The sequence below is a fragment of the Thunnus thynnus genome, chromosome 11, assembly GCF_963924715.1.
Source record: "Thunnus thynnus chromosome 11, fThuThy2.1, whole genome shotgun sequence".
Classification (NCBI taxonomy): Eukaryota; Metazoa; Chordata; class Actinopteri; order Scombriformes; family Scombridae; genus Thunnus; species Thunnus thynnus.
In genome coordinates, this window is record NC_089527.1 from 27,963,424 (window position 1) to 27,981,961 (window position 18,538).

General features: G+C 37.2%; 1 protein-coding gene across 2 annotated transcripts in view; it reads right to left on the reverse strand.

Moving 5' to 3' along the window:
- Nucleotides 1-18,538, reverse strand: part of LOC137193086 (contactin-associated protein-like 5) — an 81,318-nt gene that overhangs the window by 32,244 nt on the left and 30,536 nt on the right. For both annotated transcript variants that reach the window (XM_067604278.1, XM_067604277.1), the window contains 4 exons: nucleotides 15,691-15,834; nucleotides 5,961-6,228; nucleotides 1,518-1,661; nucleotides 1,211-1,370 (listed from right to left, as the gene is read on the reverse strand). In XM_067604278.1, coding sequence (XP_067460379.1) covers nucleotides 1,211-1,370; nucleotides 1,518-1,661; nucleotides 5,961-6,228; nucleotides 15,691-15,834 — 716 coding nt within the window. The remainder of the gene's footprint in view (nucleotides 1-1,210; nucleotides 1,371-1,517; nucleotides 1,662-5,960; nucleotides 6,229-15,690; nucleotides 15,835-18,538) is intronic.

Sequence of the window (18,538 nt, forward strand, 5' to 3'; positions counted from 1 at the left end):
TTATAATGACAAACTAACAAAGAATGATCACCCAACTTTGCATCTCTATGAACCTTTTAAACCTCTTTTTGCTCATTTACTGTCTGGTTCGGTCATTCTCTCACAAGCCCCACATTCAATTACAGTGGGCGGCTGTTTAAAGTTTAAAAAGGCTCTGATAAACCCAATGTACATCATCTATCCAGCACCAGATGGAAGACAGACAAAGTTAGTGACTAGCTGGTAGATATGGAGCATTTAGCAGCTAAAGATCCAGATATCTTTTCAGGAGTTGGTGGAGACCAAATCAGAGCTAAAAGGTATAAATTTTAATATAATTATATAATTATATTGTATAAAATATTAATCTATGTCTGCTAGATGTGTAAGGCTGCAGTTTTCATGATAGCAATATCAAGTTTATAATGCAATAAAATGTCTTCTGCACCCTAGTGACCAAAAAGTGATCAATGTAGCTTTAAATATGCTTCTGAATATGATTACAATGATTAGATATGTGTTTCTTTATTTACCAATAGCTTTTAACAGTGTATAAAACTTAATTTCATCTGAATTGTCACATGGCCTTTGCACTCATTCCTCAATATATCATATTTTATTGATGAAAAGACTCTGTTGTTCTGTCATTTCCTACAGTGACAGTCTAGCAGCACTGTTGTGTTTGCATTTCCTCTGCCAGCAAACAACCTGTGTTAGAAAGCAGGTAGGTAGAAATCTGACAGAAGAGTGGGCAAATACAAGGGGGAAGCAGCAGTTTACATGTTTGTCTCATCCCTATAAATGTTCCAAGCCACATGCAGACATTCATGGAACTCGTAGGTCTGCCAAGCCTGTTCGCGAGGCCCACAGCTGTGCAGGGTAATGAGGAATAGCACGCCACACAGGACTGTAGGGAGCAGCTTGTTAGCATAGTCCCCTGTCGGAGAAGGTGTTGCAGAGTTTCTGTTGCAATTTAATTGGATGATCCTGTCAGCACGTTTGTCTCCATTGGACAAGATGTCAGTGACTTTCAGGCTGCTCTGCAGACAACACATTGCCATCTACAAATTTACAGTTTGGACACATAACTCTGCTGTCAACGTGGATAATATCTCACAAACTTTTATGTTTGACACATTTCATGTTCTATTCTCATAGTGTCTTTGAAATTTCTGTGAGAACTGTTCTAAAATTAAATAAGAGTGTTAAAGACTAATTTAAACCACTTTACCTGTCTCTTATAGTGCAGGTGTCAAACCGAAGCTCATTATAATTTCCCAGCAATCCTTGCTGCACACGACTGAGATTCATTGGCTGGCTGTTGATGAATATGAGCCGCATACACCCCTGGAAGGCAGGAGATGGGTAACGACAGTCCAGAGTGGGACAGCCTGCATGGAAATGACACATGATGCAACCTTCAGTTTTGCTGTATATGCACTATAAACTTTTTGAGAAATATTCTATTACAGTATATGTTAAAGAGAAAGAAAATATAGTGTCTTAGTACTGCAAACACATTGATAGCATCCACTAACCTCCAAAATAAAAATTGCCTCTTGATTCCTGTTGTTCCCATACTTCAATTGTGGAGGATGGCTCACTATCCAGTGTTAAAGTGATACGTGAATTCCTCGTGTCAAGACTCACAGAATGCCACAGTCCGTCGTTAACTCTGTAATCTAAAGAAGAATATTTCAAATAGGGTCTCAATGAAATCGCAAACGATTTAGCAAATTTGTTTCTTTGCACTGTCTGTTTTCCTGCTCTAATGAGTCAGTGTAGCTGTATATCTGCAGGCTGTGAAGAATTTCCACCACTGCAAGCAGGTTCTTCTCAATGTGCAAGTGCTTTCTCAGCAGCCACCCATACCTGTGGTATCAGGACTGCATACAGCCACAGGAGAACATGATTGTTTATTATTAATTCCACCAGTGTTTGGGATTATAAAAAGATACCCTTCATGGTTTTGTTATAGCTGCCAGCACTGCCTCCTAATCCACAAAGTTCCTTCCCACAGTTGATTTTCCTTCACTGACTCAGGAGACAGTCACACTCACAGAGCTTCCAGCCAACATCACCCTGAGCTTCAAAACAAATGAAACAAACAAGAAAAAAACTCTCCCTCTTCTTCTCTGTCATTTGTCAACAAAATTCCTGTTGCCTATTTTATCATTTCAATGTGTTTAATCTGTAAAGAAAGAATGACTCCAATGACTTCTGATACTTTCAAATGCCTTTAATTACATTTTTAAGATAGCATACACATACTTTTACTTAAAGTCCTCCTTCACACAAAATGTTTGTGTGAAGAATGTTTGAGCTTCACCGTGCAGCATGATATATACATGTACATATGTATAGTTTGACACTAGAAGGCTGTTTTCACGTTCATCTGCTGAAGATGGAAAGTTTCTCTGTGCTCATTGAAAGTTTCAATCTTGAATCCAAGATTGTTACTTGGCTATTTCTACCTTGGGGTATGGCTACTTTTACTCAAGTAAAGAATTTTAATAGTTCTTCCACCACTGATTAGCTCCAACAACTGGACTGGTGTGGAAACAGATTAAGGAGCCCTCACATGAAGGACCATGAATGGTCCATGAATGTGTACTTTTGTAACTAGATCACTTCTTACATTTAACCTTCCACATGAAATTACTATGATATTTACTAGACACATTTTCTGCCTGGTTTTCTGAAAATTGTATTTGAAAAAACTGGCACATTCTTTCTTTTTTTTTTTTTTTAAAAGGGCTCTTTCACTCTACTTATTTCTTTCAAATTCCATAATTACCAAAGCCCAAGCTTCAGTCTCTCTCTCTCTCTTTTTTTTTTTTTTAAATGACCCTTTGTTAAATGTTTTATTGTTTTAATATCTGGGAACCAATATCCAGCTGAAAATCCATTCAATCTTTTCAAAAAAATCTGTCAAAAGTCAAAAAAATGAGTAATAAGGCAACTCAGCTTGATCTACAAACAATTTATCTTTTAATCGACAGTGACAGCTCATCTTCACAGAGCTTTCAAGAGGACAATGCCATAATGACAGCTGTGAATGGAAATTACTGAGACACTCTACCCTTCTGACTGCGTTGGTCCCAGACTAAATTAAATTAGCATCCAGATTGAGCTGTGCTGCAGCTTGGCAGCTCAGAGCGGACAAGACGGCCATGCAGAATGCACACTGGGAGTTTTGTTTAGTTAGTCAAATATCTGCTTTGTCCTGGCGCTTGGGAAAACTTTCACTCAGAGTCCGATGATGCCTGTTGCTTACAGCAAAACCTTTTATTCCAGAAGACTGTGAGTGCCATGGATGTTTTTTCTCCTTGCTCCACTGAATGTCTCATGGAATAAGCACCTATAGCTGCAAGGAACTACTGGTGAGCATCAGTGGGAGTTTCTCTTCCCCTTTTACTTCCCTACTTATATCAGGATCTCCTTTGCCCCAAGCGTGAAGTGTCAGAGCACTATCTATATGTTGCACTGTTTTTGTATCACATCACCATTAACATTTACCTATTCTTCTCCTATCTTCCCCCACATCTCTGAATCCCACTGCTGCCTCCAGGGAATACAGTTTCATGTTTATTGAAAGCTGCTGTTGTAACTGCCCCAAGTCCTCGGCATTCCCAACTGGCAGTAGATGATGAGTGAGAATGACACAGAATCTCATTTTGAATATTGTTACTCACTGGAGACACTTGTATGATGTTTGCTTGTATGAAAATTAGTTCTATATACTGTTGGTGCAGATCATTTCTGGGTTGAACAGAGGAAGAGAAGAATCAATACTCTGTCCACATAAGCGCTCCTGTGCACTTAGCTCAGGTGCAGCACCTTATGAAAAGGGACAATTGCATTTCTTCTCAAGCTATTTCTACAAAATTAAAGAGAAATTTTTAAGCATTGAGGTGACAGTTCTAACACTACTGGAAAGTGAGAAGAATGAGAGGTTAAATTTGGAAAATTTAAATGATTTGCAACAACTTTGGTGAGCCCTGCAACTCAGTTTAATGACTGCACTGAAACATTTCTACTGCGCTACAATTGACCATTGCCATGAAGCGTGTGATACTGTTGCACTGTAGGAGGAAAATGGGAGAATATAGACTTAAATTGAATTAAAATCCCCAGTTTTTTCACAACTTCCCTCTTTTCGTAGTATTAACAGAGGGTGGAATTCACATAGGTATACTGTGTATAGCTCATAGGTTGCTAATTACATTTTCCAGCTGCACAAGATAATATTCTGCACTTGATTCTCCAAATGGCAGCAAAAGGTAACTGTTTTAACTTTAAAATCCTGGAATCCTGACCTTGCACAGTGTACTCATGTTTACTCACCCAGCCAATCTTTATAATTGATTATTTTGATTATTAATTTTTTATTATTAATTTATTTAATTTATTAATAATTTGTACTGGGACTTGCATGATTATTCCCTCAAGGAAAATACAAAGGTATATAAATAAACAGGGCCAAATCACTGAGAAGTACTGAGATCTAACAACGCCACACTATAAAAATAGGGTTAGCATGATTTGCAAACTTGCAAAATTTATTTAAAGTATCAAAAGTAAAAGTACTGATTATGTGAAATGACCCCACTTACAATAGTGTTATATTAATTATGTATGTACAGATATATGGTGACTGTGGAATGATTCATCCCTCTTGGAAATGTTTATATTTTATTGTGGTAAAACATTGAATAAAAGGGGATTTAACATGGCTTTTTTGACACTAATCAACAGAAAAAGATCCTTTAACATCAAGTGAATCTAACTTACAAACAAATATAAAATATAAACATATACAAAATATTAAATCCATCATCTGTTTTACATGTCAAATCTAATAGCTGTGAAATAAATGTAGTGGATTTTAAAGCATTTCCCTCTAAAATTTAGTGGATTAGAAGTATGAAATAGCATAAAAATGAAAATACTCAAGTAAAGTACAGTACTTGAGTAAATGTATTTCGTTACATTCCACCACTGATTAATGAGATGATATCTATCCTGATACAGTTAGGTAAATTAATGCATTCAGAAGTAAATTATATAAAAAGGAATACTGTCCCTTATCTGTGGTTGTCTCTCCATCTATATTTCCCTGCAGCCCATCATCTGTTGAAAGTCTGGCTTCCCCAAAACAATCATGGTTATCTGTGATATCCTTGCAAAGCAATCCCATACAGAGGATTGGATGATATCTTTCTCCAAGTAATTCCAAAAAAAAACTAACCTTTTTTTAGTTTATTGAGGACAAAGGCGATAAAAGTGAGGGGGATGAAATAACTGGCACAAGCCAGCTTGTTCCGTCTCCACATTGTGGATTAGAGCAGCACTGTAATTCTTTGTCTGCCTCAGTTGAATGAAGCTTTAAACACTGGGCATAAACTAACAGACTGGTGGACCTGTGTCCTTGCCTCTGAGGTCTAAGTCTAAGTCTTGTGTTCAGGACTAATACAATAGAGCTGGATGTTACTGAGCTGTGGTTGCATCACTCTTTTCTTCCTTGTGAGGATTTTAATTTATGAGGAAAATTAAGTTTTAACCTTAAGTACAGTCTTTAACATCACAAATGTGAATTTTGGAGATGTAGAATGTTTTCTATTTAATGCCTTATATTTAAAGTAATGGCATGTGTAGTTTAAAAGTGAATTAATCTGTGGAAATCATCTAAGCCAATTCTATAATGCAAAGAATGTGTGGTTATCATAATTACTCATCACAACAGAGGTTATTTTTTGAAATGAGAAATGCAGGGCACAAACTCAATTCAAAGATGGAGAATTCAAAGATAATATTGGCATAAAGTGAAGAGGGTTAATTTTCTCTGTGAGAGTAAATGTACTCAGGCACGGTCCTCAACTCAACTCAAGCCCATGTTTTATGTATGGTGTTTTGTATATACTGTATGTGTGTGTGTGATTGTGTGTGTGTGTGTTTGTGTGTGTGGCCTGTGGACTCACCGGCAGAGACCTCTGATTTCTGTTGTCCTGAGCTCTGGAGGGTCAGGTGCAGCCGGCTGTTGCTGATCAGCAGCTCCAGTCTCTGTGGCTCCGGGTTCAGCTGCACAGAGAGCATCAGCCCGTTTGTGTTCCACGTCCTGAACTGGAAACGGACAGAGAAACCCCCCGTGGCAGATGCTGCTGGCGGAAGCGACAGAAAGCTGCTGCTGGAGCTCAGGAAGGTGCAGGCCACCAGCTGGGGCTGCGAGCACGAGAAGGTCACATTGCCCTAGAGGATGACAAAGCCAAGGTTGCAGATTTACACTTAGCACAGACTGGTCTCACATGAAATGGATTGTGATTTGTATGGAAATCATGTTTATATGCACAAAAATGGAACAGATGGTTAAAGAGCGATGAGCAAAACCTTTTCCTAACCCAAACCAAAATAATTAACATTTAACCATTTAAACTGAATTAATCAGCAGCAATTTATACTACTAGATGCAACATTTTGTAGTGTACAACATGAGCAACAATATGAAGCTTTTACCAATTTCAATTTAAAAAAAAAATTATGATTTAAATAGTTTGACATTTTGGGAAATATGCCTATTAGCTTTCTTAATGAGTTAAATAAGAAGATTGATACCACTGTCTGTAAGCTAAATAAGGCTTCATCCAGTAAGCTTAGCATTAAGACTGGAGACAAGGGGAAACAGCTGGCCAGGTTCTGTCCAAAGGTAACAAAATCTGCCTACGAGCATCTCTGAAGCTCACTAATTAACACGTAATATCTTTGTTTAAAACATCAAGTTCTGGTTTTACAGGGGGTTATGTGGTGGAAGTTATTGCACCCAGCCAAGAAATAGACAGTTAACTGATTTGCCCTGGCTGTTGCTTTGCATTTACAAATACAGATATTACAGTGGTACCAATCTTCTTCTTATCCACCTCTGCAAAAAAGTGAATAAAAGTATTTCCAACAATGTTCCACTTTTTTCTTTAAGAATATAAAATTGGGCAAACTATTCTTAACACTTTTTCTCTGTAAATTTCAAAAAAGATTTTCCCTACGATAGTGAAGAAGTTCGTGGCTCAGAGGCTGCATAAACTCCAAAGTAAGCAGAAAAAACTAAGATGAATTAATAAAAGTGTTTAAAATTTGTTCGCTCTAAACCAATATGGTAGAGCAATCAAGATAAAAATGATTTAAGTTTACATTTCAGTTTAATTCTGTGCAGTGCAGAGGTTGTGTCAGGGACATCCAACCAGACCAGTCATGTCTGCTGAGGTCAGAGTCTTATCAGTCCTGGTGCCTGCAGGGCAGCACAGAGCAATCAGCTCTTTGACTCTCAATGTGATTCTCCTCCATCAACCTCAGGGAGATTGTCCCATTGAAATTCCATTACAGCCTCCATCCTGGCAGCTGCTCTCTCTCCACCTCTCTGCTTTTGTTGTCAGTGAAGGACTTTTAACGCAGCAATCACTTTAAAGACATGGGTTGGCTCAGATGAGATGTGCCTTGCGGCTCACGGGGTGACCATGTGATCTGTGAGGCAGATTGACTCTTGGAATGAATCCATTCACACACATGGACTTAATGATATTGTAACTATCCTCACATTTGAGATGTAATGATTGTTTCCACATTTTTCTCTCACTCTAATTTCTGAACAAAGTCCCTTAAATGTGATATTATCACACAGAGTTTAAGAAAACCTCATAGCAAGGAGAAATAAAATATACATTTTTAGCAGAGCTATCACCATGGCTCTGGCTGGCAATGCTGGTCTGTCGGTCCATTACCTCACAGAAATATCTCAAAAACTATAAGGACTGACATGAAATTTTGTACATACGTTCATAGTCCCAAGTAGCGATGTGCAGAGAGCCTAGTATTTGTATTTATATCTGTATCTGTATCTGATTAGGCAGCAAAATTATTTTTATTTGTATTTGAATAAAAGTGGAAATAGGTGTAACAATCCTGTTTTTTTTTTATTATTACACCTCTAATTTTAGGATATCAGTGTTAAAATAAGTGTTCTTCAATGAACTATCATAATAATTATGAACATTTAAATGCACTATTGTTTTTTTCAGCAATAAACATGTATAACCATAAACATCATTGAAAAGAAAATCATTTTAAAATATATATAACATTCAGTTCCTAATCCACACTCAAACCAATAAACTCAACTCTAAACTAATAAATGCCCATTAACATTACTGTTTTGAAAAGTGGACAGCTATATATGAGGGGCTGTTAGGGACATTATTCAGGATTACCATGCATATACATGTACTTTTCCTCTCACATGTACATATGAAATGAAAATCCTTCACATACCATACTGATAAACCACACACACAGACAAGTGAAATGTTTTGTGAATTCACAACTGACAGGCTCTCATGAAAACTATTGAAAGTTTTTCCACATTGTAGTAAAGTGTGCCCATATATACAGTTAAAATGCTCTCATATAGTACTATGAAAGCCTTTTAAATAAACTATTCAAAAGTGTTCACAATTACTATTGAAAAAAAAAAATTGTATGATGCCATTTCAGTATGTTGTATGAGAGGATTTCAGTTAAAACGGAAGATATTTCAGTTGAACTGGAAAGTGATTGAGAAAAGAGCAAGTAAGAGCCACACTGATATCTGCTCAACAGCCTGCAAGAAGCCTCACTGAAGTAGCGGCATTACTCAACAATATATTGGCATCAGTGGAGACTATCAGAACCCTGTCACATGTGACAGCAATCAGGCAGCAACCGACTGTTGCAACTCCAGGTGTGAACACACTGGACAGTCACCAAGCATCGCTCTTCCCATCCCGCTACTGCCAGCTGAAGCTCCAGTCAGGAGAGAATGTGCATTATCTTTCATATTGCCATCCCACATTAGATAATGTTACACTTAACTGTATCTGAATACTTGCATGTCCAAATACCAATCTGAAAAATGATGATCTGAACATTTTGATATTGAGGGGCCAGGCCTAACTTACTTTATAGCTTAGATTGACATATTTGTAGAATGGCAATCATTTTCAATCTGATATATTAATAGACAGTTACCCATTACTGACCCCCTTCCAGCAGGGATTGTGAACTGACCCCTCCTGCTGCCCTGCTGCTTAACATTATATATTCCCTCTCATTACCTGCCAAGATATGAAAGCAATGGCGAAAAAAGTAGCAGTAGGTGCTCTTTAAAATCTTTGTGGGCAAACAAGAGGAAATATATAACGTTAGGCAGTGGGAGGGTCGGTTCACAACCAGAGGAGGGTTGACGGTTAGTATTTTGCTCTTATGAAACTTGCCCTACTCCAGATATTAGTGATGAACAATTTTGAAAAAAATATCGAATTTTAATTACTTTGATTGATATTGCAATTATGATATGATTTCCAATTAAAGAGGGAATGATAATTTTTACCTCATTATTCTCATTTTCACTGAAAAACATTCAAATGATTATGGTGAGATTTTTGCGAGGATCTTTACCAAACAAAGATGTTTTCCTTAGTCTGTAGAATATGATGTGTAGGTCAGAAGATCTCTGCAGCACGACAATATTTAATTTAAAATGGTATTTTGACACACATTTCACCTTTAACAGATATTGCACCTCCTGCGATTTCGATTAATTGTTCAGCCCTATAAGGTATTTGTGATCTGATGTATAATGGTTTGTATGATGTAGGTTCTACTACTGTGGTCTCAGTATTGTATTATCTATGGCAGCATGACTTAACTTGCACTGGCTGTTTTCATGTAGTGTAATAGTTACATTCTTATTTAAGAGCTAGGGCACAGCAGCATGACCATTTCAACAAGAATGTAATACTACTCTTTATTTATAGAGCACTTTAAAAAACAAACAGAAAAACAAACAGGTTAAGCAGTGCAATCATGATTATTACAAACATACAGAGCACAAAATTTTACTTTTTTGTCCACCGGCCAAATAGCTAACGAATGTTCATATTTTACCAGCCACTCAATAGATTACCATTGTTTTTTTGGCTGGTGAGTGAAGCATGTCCACCAGCCACTTGCCTATTTTACCAGCTTTTGACTGGTGGCTGGTGCAAATTTTGTGCCCTGCAAACATATACAACAATAGCATTTCTTCTAAAATGTACATGATTCAGTCACACACCCCATAGGAGACAGATACGTGCACACACACACACTAACACCAGCGTACAACATATTGCTAAGCTACATAGCCCAAAAGCACTTTTTGTTGTTGTAATATCCCCATCTTCTTTGTAGCCTCCAGTTTCTAATGGCTTGTGGCAATAAGCTGGTGTCCCCTAAGCTCCATGAGGGTCTGGAGCTGAGTGGGATACTAATCCAAAAGGGTTATAAAACCAAAGCCCTGTTTGTGAGACCATCAAGGACCCTTTTAGTGTACTTTTTTGTTTATTTGTTTTTTACCACTTAATAAATTACGTTAAATGAATAAATGAATAAATCTTTTGCAAATGAAATGTATGCTGTTTATTTATTGTGGTCTGTTTATTAAATTAAAGCAGAGGTTTGAGAGCAATCAAAACGAAGAAAAGCATATATATATATATATATATATATATATATATATATTTGGTCTTATTTCTTTCTCTGTTTAAGTCTGACTCAGAAGAAGAAAATGAACTACCAGAAGTAATGACTACCCCTGTACTAGCAGTCATGATGGAGATGGCAACCTTGGCACTAGTAGTGATGATGAAAACTGTTAAGGCACATTCACACTGCCAGCAGTGCTGTTAATAGGTGTAGAGTATGCAAGGAAGAGATGGTGATCCTGGCACTAGTAGTAATGATGAAGACTAATCTTTATATTTAACACTCTTTTCTGGTTATTCTTCCTGACAACTCTTCAGATGACGAGGAATTACACCAGGCTATAATTGCCAGTATGGAGAGTCAAACGTGAGTAGCACACACACACAGCATGTGAGCTTGAGAGATCAGGATAACTTGAGGATAACTATTGAGGATGATGTGATCTGATACTTGATATGAACCGTTTTATCTTTAGATTGTTATGACATACACATTTTGAATTAGATGGTTGCTTACCACTGATGATTTAACAGAATGCAGGTTGTTGCAAATTATATCAGATCACTTTGTTTCTGATCATTCATTTTTAATGTTGTCTTTATAGTGCAGAAAAGGTCCTGGTTCAAGAGATACTGCTAAAATTGCCAAGCAAAATTAGCACAAAACAGCAGTGCAAATTTAATGTAAGCCACTCTGCTGTCTGGGAGGGAGCCATGCGGGGCTTCCAAAGGGTATCCTATGACTCTGACTTAATGATCTGTGTAAAATTCTCAGATAACATGGGGAGAAGTGGGGAAGGGGTTGATTTAGGAGGACCAAGAAGGGAATTCTTGAGGCTGCAGATGGAGACCTTTGCCAGGTCACCCATGTTTGAGGGAAAAGCAAACAGCAAGAACTTGGTTCTTGACAGTATTGGTAATGACTTGCTTCTCTTAAATTAATAATTTTAGCCATTTTAATTTACAGTGATTTTTACATGCAATTTTTAGCTTATGAACTGATTTACAATTTATTTAATAGCAAAATGAAATCCATGATTTTATGTAGCAGTGAGTCTTTATGTATTTATCAATATTGCATTTCCTTTTATTCATTTATTCATTCATGTTTTGTAGCTCTAAGAGAGGACCAGTACTACACAGCTGGCAGAGCCATTGTTGTAAGCTTGGTACATGGTGGTCCACCACCAAACGTCCTCTCACCAACAGTATTTTCTCTTCTGGTTGATGGTTCAGCAAAGCCTTTCCTAGAAGACATAGCTAACACATACCTCTTGGAAAAAATCAAAAAGGTCAGTTGGTAGTTTTTAAATGTTTTATTGCATTAGATTTAGGTCACATTACAATGTTCTCTTGCTGTTTTCCATTTTGAGAGGGAGTTTTGATCCAGCCCAGTCTGCCAATTGCTGAATGCCCACTTTCCATATGTTGTAGTCAGCAAAGTGTTTTTTCCTTTTTTTGTCATATTGTAGCTATATGGAAAAAAACTGCACTGCTGTGAACTGTTAGGGGACCCTTGGGCATCATGCTATTATGAAGACCTCTAGTGTCTGAGCTCTTACTAATAAGTCTAAGACTAATAAGTAGCTTCCATAACAAGCTATCTTGCTGCTCCTTGTGATGCTAGGTATCTGAAAGTACAACCCTTAAGGACTTTGAGAAGTCAAAGGCACCTCTGCTTGACTACTAGGATGTCTATGGTCTATGTGGTTGATGAGAGACAGGGATCTGCTGGTACATGATGTTGTCATGTTTCAGGTCACCCATAGGGTTCAAGGTCCATTTCAAAGGTATTCAGTGTAGGTTGTTTACAGTCAGGTTAATCAGAATAGGAATCAGAATTTTACCCATTGACCAACATAGTCTAAGACTAACTCCACAAAATCTGTTATTTTTATATAAAATTAAGTGACAAATTGACAATGCACAAGTGAATTAGGAACCCTAATTAAATTCTGCAAAATAAATACAATTGTTCCATGTTCTTTGTACAGATTCTGTGAAGGACTGAAAACTCTTGGGGTTCTGGAGAAAATCCAAAGGCATCCAGACAGCTTTCGCCCCCAGTTCTGCTATGAGCCAAGCACACTGACTGCTAACCAGGTGGATGATCTTTTCAGCATTCGTCTGTCTCCAGAAGAGAGCAACAAGAGAGCTGCTGAGGAGATGGTTGTTACCTTCTGGAGAGACTATCTCCAGGATGCAGAAAGTAATTGAAAGTTTAGTGTACACGTAAACTGATCATCTAATTATATTTATTTATTATTATTATTGTTATTATTATTAGTATTAATAATAATAATAATAATAATAATAATAATAATAATAATAATAATAATAATAATAATAATTATTATTATTATTATTATTATTATTATTATTATTTATTTATTTTTACAAAACATACCTGTATGACAATAACATTGAGTATTTTAACTGTGTATATGAGCACACTTAATTAGTGTGTGTGAAAGCTTTTCAATAGTTTTCATGAGAGCATTTCAGTTGTGTATGTAAGCGTATAATTTTTCAGTTGTTTGTGTGAGAGTGTTTCAGTTGTAAATGGTAAATGGACTGTACTTGTATAGCACCTTTATAGTTTTCCGGCCACTCAAAGCGCTTTTACACTACAAATCACATTCACCCATTCACACACATTCATACGCTGAATGGGCTACCATGCAAGGTTCCAACCTGCCCATCAGAGGAAATATAATCATTCACACATTGATGGCACAGCCATCAGGAGCAATTTGGGCTTAAGTATCTTGCTCAAGGACACATCGACATGCAGACTGGAGGAGCCGAGAACCGAACCGCTGATCTTCCAATTAGTGGACGACCCGCTCTACCTCCTGAGCCACAGCCGTATGTGTAAAAGCATTTCACTTGTATGTGTGTGTGGTTTTCAGTATAGTATGTGAATGAGTTTGGTTTCATATGTGTATGTGAGAGGAAAAGTATATGTATATGCATGGTAATTCTGAATAATGCCCCTCATGGCTATAAGGATAAACTCACTAAAGGTTGTTAAAGCTCTAAAAGAGGTTCAAGGTAACCCACATCACCCTGACCTACAATTAGTGAAACAGCAGAATAAAACATAATTTGCTCTGCACTCCCGTTTGATTCTGAAATCACCAATACAGGAAGTCACAGAAATAGTCACATCCTGTTAGAGCTGATCCCGATTTCATAAAATGTTATCAGATCAATCTATTCAAGCTTGTATCCAATCAAATACTGTTGTAACGGTGTTCTGTATGATAGAGTAGACCTATAACCTATAAAAGTGACCTTGAACCTTGTGATCATGAAAACAGCATTTATTCTGTAATCTACAATATTATTAAATTATTTTACATAGAAATTCAACCAACAGCAGGTAGACCACTACCTGGTGGTCAACATGCTGACCATAAATCAACTGACTTGTCAATCTCATTCCAGAGATAAAGAAATTCAAATGAAATCAAATTATTTTTATTCAATGTAATTCTGTTTATCTTGTCTTGAGTATTTGGGAGAGGTCTTGGTATAAGCTTTTATCTTCCTGCCACTCCTGCACAGCTGTTTTTTTTTTTTTTTTTTTACTTTCAATGAATGCATAGCTGAGTATATGAAGGAACAAGTGTGTTTTTGTAACATATGTCAATGACTTTGTGTACATATCAAATATTTAAATTTTTATTAAAAATGTATTTTATTATGTTCAAACAAATAAAGGAATAAAGTAAAACACCAATCAGTTCTCAAAATGCAAGGGGACAGGAGCAGAAATAGACATTAGGCCTACATCCTTTATCTATCAAATATTTAGACTGTCAGGGCTTCACATCTGTACAGAGGAGAATCTTCATGTCCCATTTTTTACCAAAAGTTTTGTGTATTTCAGTTCATAATGCTGACAAGAATTAAATAATGACGTAATATTCATATTGTGTCTGTCTGTAATATTTAGTAACTGAATGTTTTCTGTCTCTTTGGCAGATAAAAGTTCATCAAAACATCTGAATTCTGAGTACATGATCAGACTAATAAAATCAAAATCTTTACAATCAAACTAGAGTTTCTATAACACGTCATGTTGTTGATCCAACACCTGAGCCAATCAGCTCTTTGATCCAGCCAAGAGTTTCCCATCATGCCCTGCATCTTGCAATCAGTGGAGAGCAGCTGAGGTGCCTGGCTCTAAAAATTGCGACCGCTTTGATCTCATAAGTCTATTGTTGCCCGCGCATGCGTGACGTCAGAGCAAGTCCGGATCAAGTCAGACACAGATCTAACCGGCATGCATTGTGCGGTGATCGCTGGTGATCGATTATGTACAGGCCTGGCTCATCTCAAACAAGCCTAATGTTAGCAACCATTAGCTCCAGACAGCCGCTCAGTCAGGGGAAATGCACACATAGTTTTTATTTAACCAAGCCAACAACAATACTTTCAAACACAGACACCTTTGCAATTTTGCTTGAAGATTTAGAAATAAATATTCTAAATCATTTTAAAAATATTTGTACGAAATAAATATTCATAAAAACCCATTATTTGTGCTTTGCCAAATACCAGACTCAGATTCAGATCCACCCCTAGTCCCCAGATGATGTATCCTAATGTCTTTCTTGATCCCTTAACTTTTCATCTAGCGCCATGATGACTGATGTCTGATGGTTTTCAAATGGCAAAGGGCTTTCTCATATTTCTGAACATGTCTGATATTGTTAGCTTATCATTGATATCAGTATCAGTATATATGTCACTGATAAGTAAAAACAAACAACAGAAATGCCTTAATATGTTTAAGATCATTTAGAAACAGTGACTCCATTACATAGTTTGTTACTTGAGAGCACTGGCAAGTTTATGAGCTTATGTCCGGCTCAGTACATTTCTTGGTGTTTAATAATCAAATTTAAGGTAGACTTATGTGTTTATGTAAAAACCACAATGTATTGTATATTATCAGATTTTCAAAACTCAAACACTGATACCAGTATGTGCCTCAAAAATCCATTATCAGCCTGACTTTATTGAAAAAAACTCAAGCTCTTTAGGATACATTTTCAAAAGGGGGATCTGATGCATTTTACAGTACATTTTGAATGAAGGTGGACACAATACTGCTTGAAAATTGGAAATCTGAAAATCTTTAAATGCAACTTACCACGCTGTGTATCTGTGGCTTGCGTCTCTTTGCCAGGTCTATGATATTGATTCCATTGTAGTAGAGGTTTTCCATGCAGCCGTGGAAGTTCCTCCTGAGGAAGGTACCGGGTTTACCAGGCAGCGGAATGCCTCCAAAACTCAGCTATGATTAAGGGAGAACAGAAACAGTAGACCTTAGACACAGAAATTGATCCCATATTAATATATACTGTAGTACAAACATGAATATTGATCTATCTATCCTTCTATTTATCTACTTCATCTACTTTTTTCATTCATTTTTATAAATAATCATGTACAATTAAATTCACATTCTGTCCTATATTTTACTGTATGTTAAACCATCACCAGTGTAAACACATATTTAACAGTCTCAAAATGCATGATGCATACACACACACACACACACACACACACACACACACACACACACACACACACACACATATCCTCGCCATACTGCACTGACAACTGAGCCAGTGATTCAGCAAGTAAGCAAACAACAGCTACTCACTGAATCCAAACATACATGGATACAGTATGTCTGGTCTGGAGCTGGTTTTCATGGTGGGATCATTGTCCTTTGGATCCAATAGGCCTTAATCTCAGCAGAAATTTTGACTTTTACTTGTGTTACTAATAACATAAACGATGGCTCTGTTCTATTTAAGTGTCCCAGTAAGCCATGACAGTGTGACAGTGACTTGACATGCAACCTGGACCCTGAAACTTAGGCAGCTCAATGGGATTTAGCCATCATTCATTTTATTATTTACACCTGTGCTTTTTCTACTGTGACATGCCAAAATGTCAAAATATTAATGCTACAGCCATTTGGGCAAGGCATTTTACTATTTCAACATAACTAGTCCCCTGAGCACAAAGTGTGCTCCATAAAATAATTGTGCTGCATATTAATGCGCATGTCATTTATATATGGGTGTAATGTTCAGGTGTCTACATATTTTTGGTCATGTACAATTCAGGAATAAGTAACTTATGTTGATATTTTTAGGAACTGACCACTCAACCCTATCTCCCTTAGTCACTGTTGCTAATGTATGCTTGTCAAGATTTCCGTTCTCCCCGCCAAATATGCAGTTTACACAATAATGGTGGCAGATTTACCACGCAGAGTTTGTAATGGGTCCTTGATTTCAAACAGTGGGCCTCTCATTTACAACAGATGACCATCGATTTTGCCAGGCAGAAATGACAACTGTTGCTAGCAGACTTTATTAACTTTAGCTCAGCTTCATGTGACTTCTTATAAAGGGGACATAACACGTACATTTCTAGGTCTAAATTTTTAATCTGGGGCTCTACTGGGATATCTTTTCATGATTTAAAGTTCAGAAAACTCCTTATTTATCTTATACTGGCTCTTTATGCAGCCTGTCAGTTCAGCCTCTGTCTGAAACAGGCCGTTTTGGCTCCTGTCTCTTCAAAGCAGCCCTCTCAATGAGCCCACTCTGTTCTGATTGGCCAGCTCCCAGAAGCTTCCCTTCAACAGACATCTGGCAGCACCAGAGGCTACATAAACAAACAGTAGTAGTAGGATTTCACTTCTTTTTCCTGTTCTTTACTTCAAATATAAATTTCTCAAATACATGTGTACATATTTGAGCCCATATCTGATCTGAAATATGTGAGTGGACAATGTGGACAACCCATGGAACAACCTTAGCAAAGAAGATGTGCATGTCGGCATATGTGAACAATCTGACACTAGTTCAATGGGGAAGTAGAGGTAACATTGCAAAGGAAGCACTCAGAGCAGGCTGAAGCGTGGACTTCTGACTTGCAGGGAGCTTTTTGCATATGTTCACCTCAAGTTGTGGAACTTTGACCATGTTTAACAGAGACATCTGACATAAATATATAGATCACAGTATAAAAAAACTGAAAATCACAAAAAGCATGAAAAATTGCTGTCTTTCTACAGCAATTTACTTTCTAAATTGCTGTAGAAAGTAATCATAATCCATTTTGTTAGAAAATGGTTTGAATATGTTTTAGAACAGTGGAATAAAATAATAATGCAAATTGCAAATACACCGTTTTTTTGTTTGTTTGTTGTTGGGTTTTTTTATGTGGCTTAAAGTAAAATCAGCAATTGTCCTCAGCATAAATTGTAGAGATAGACAATGTTAAATGCTGAGCAAACATCTTTAGAGGTTGACAGTCCTCTTGGCAGTCTGTTATTGAGATAACTATCTGAGATAATTAAAATAATTAGTCTCTGCTACTTTTCTTTCTTTTCTGTCATTATTAGAAGTTCCTCAAATAATTATATGAGCATTATTGTATTAACTCCCAAAGGGGAACAAGTACTCATCCTATAGCACCACCAGATGAGATCCACTCCGATGAAAATAGACATCACCAAAGCAGAGCATTGCACTTCATACAGCCCTGTCACACCTGGAGCATCTAAACACATATGTCAGGATGCTATTTGCTGATTTTAGCTCTGCTTTCAATACTATAATCCCCCATAAACTGGCAGACAAACTCAACAACCTGGGATTAGCCACTGCACTCTGCTTATGGATTGGATTATTCCTCACTAACAGACCACAAAATGTCAGAGTGGGCACACATCCTCGACCCTCATTCTGAGCATAGATGCACCGCAGGGCTATGTGCTCAGTCCAGCTCCCTTCACTCTCTTCACCAATGACTGCACCCCCATCCACCCCTCAAACACTATAGTGAAGCTTGCTGACAATCTCACTATAGTGGGACTTATATCCAACAATGAGGAGACACATTACAGAGAGGAGGTCCAACATCGGGTCGAGTGGTGTTTGGACAATAATCTGGTCCTGAACACCACAAAAACC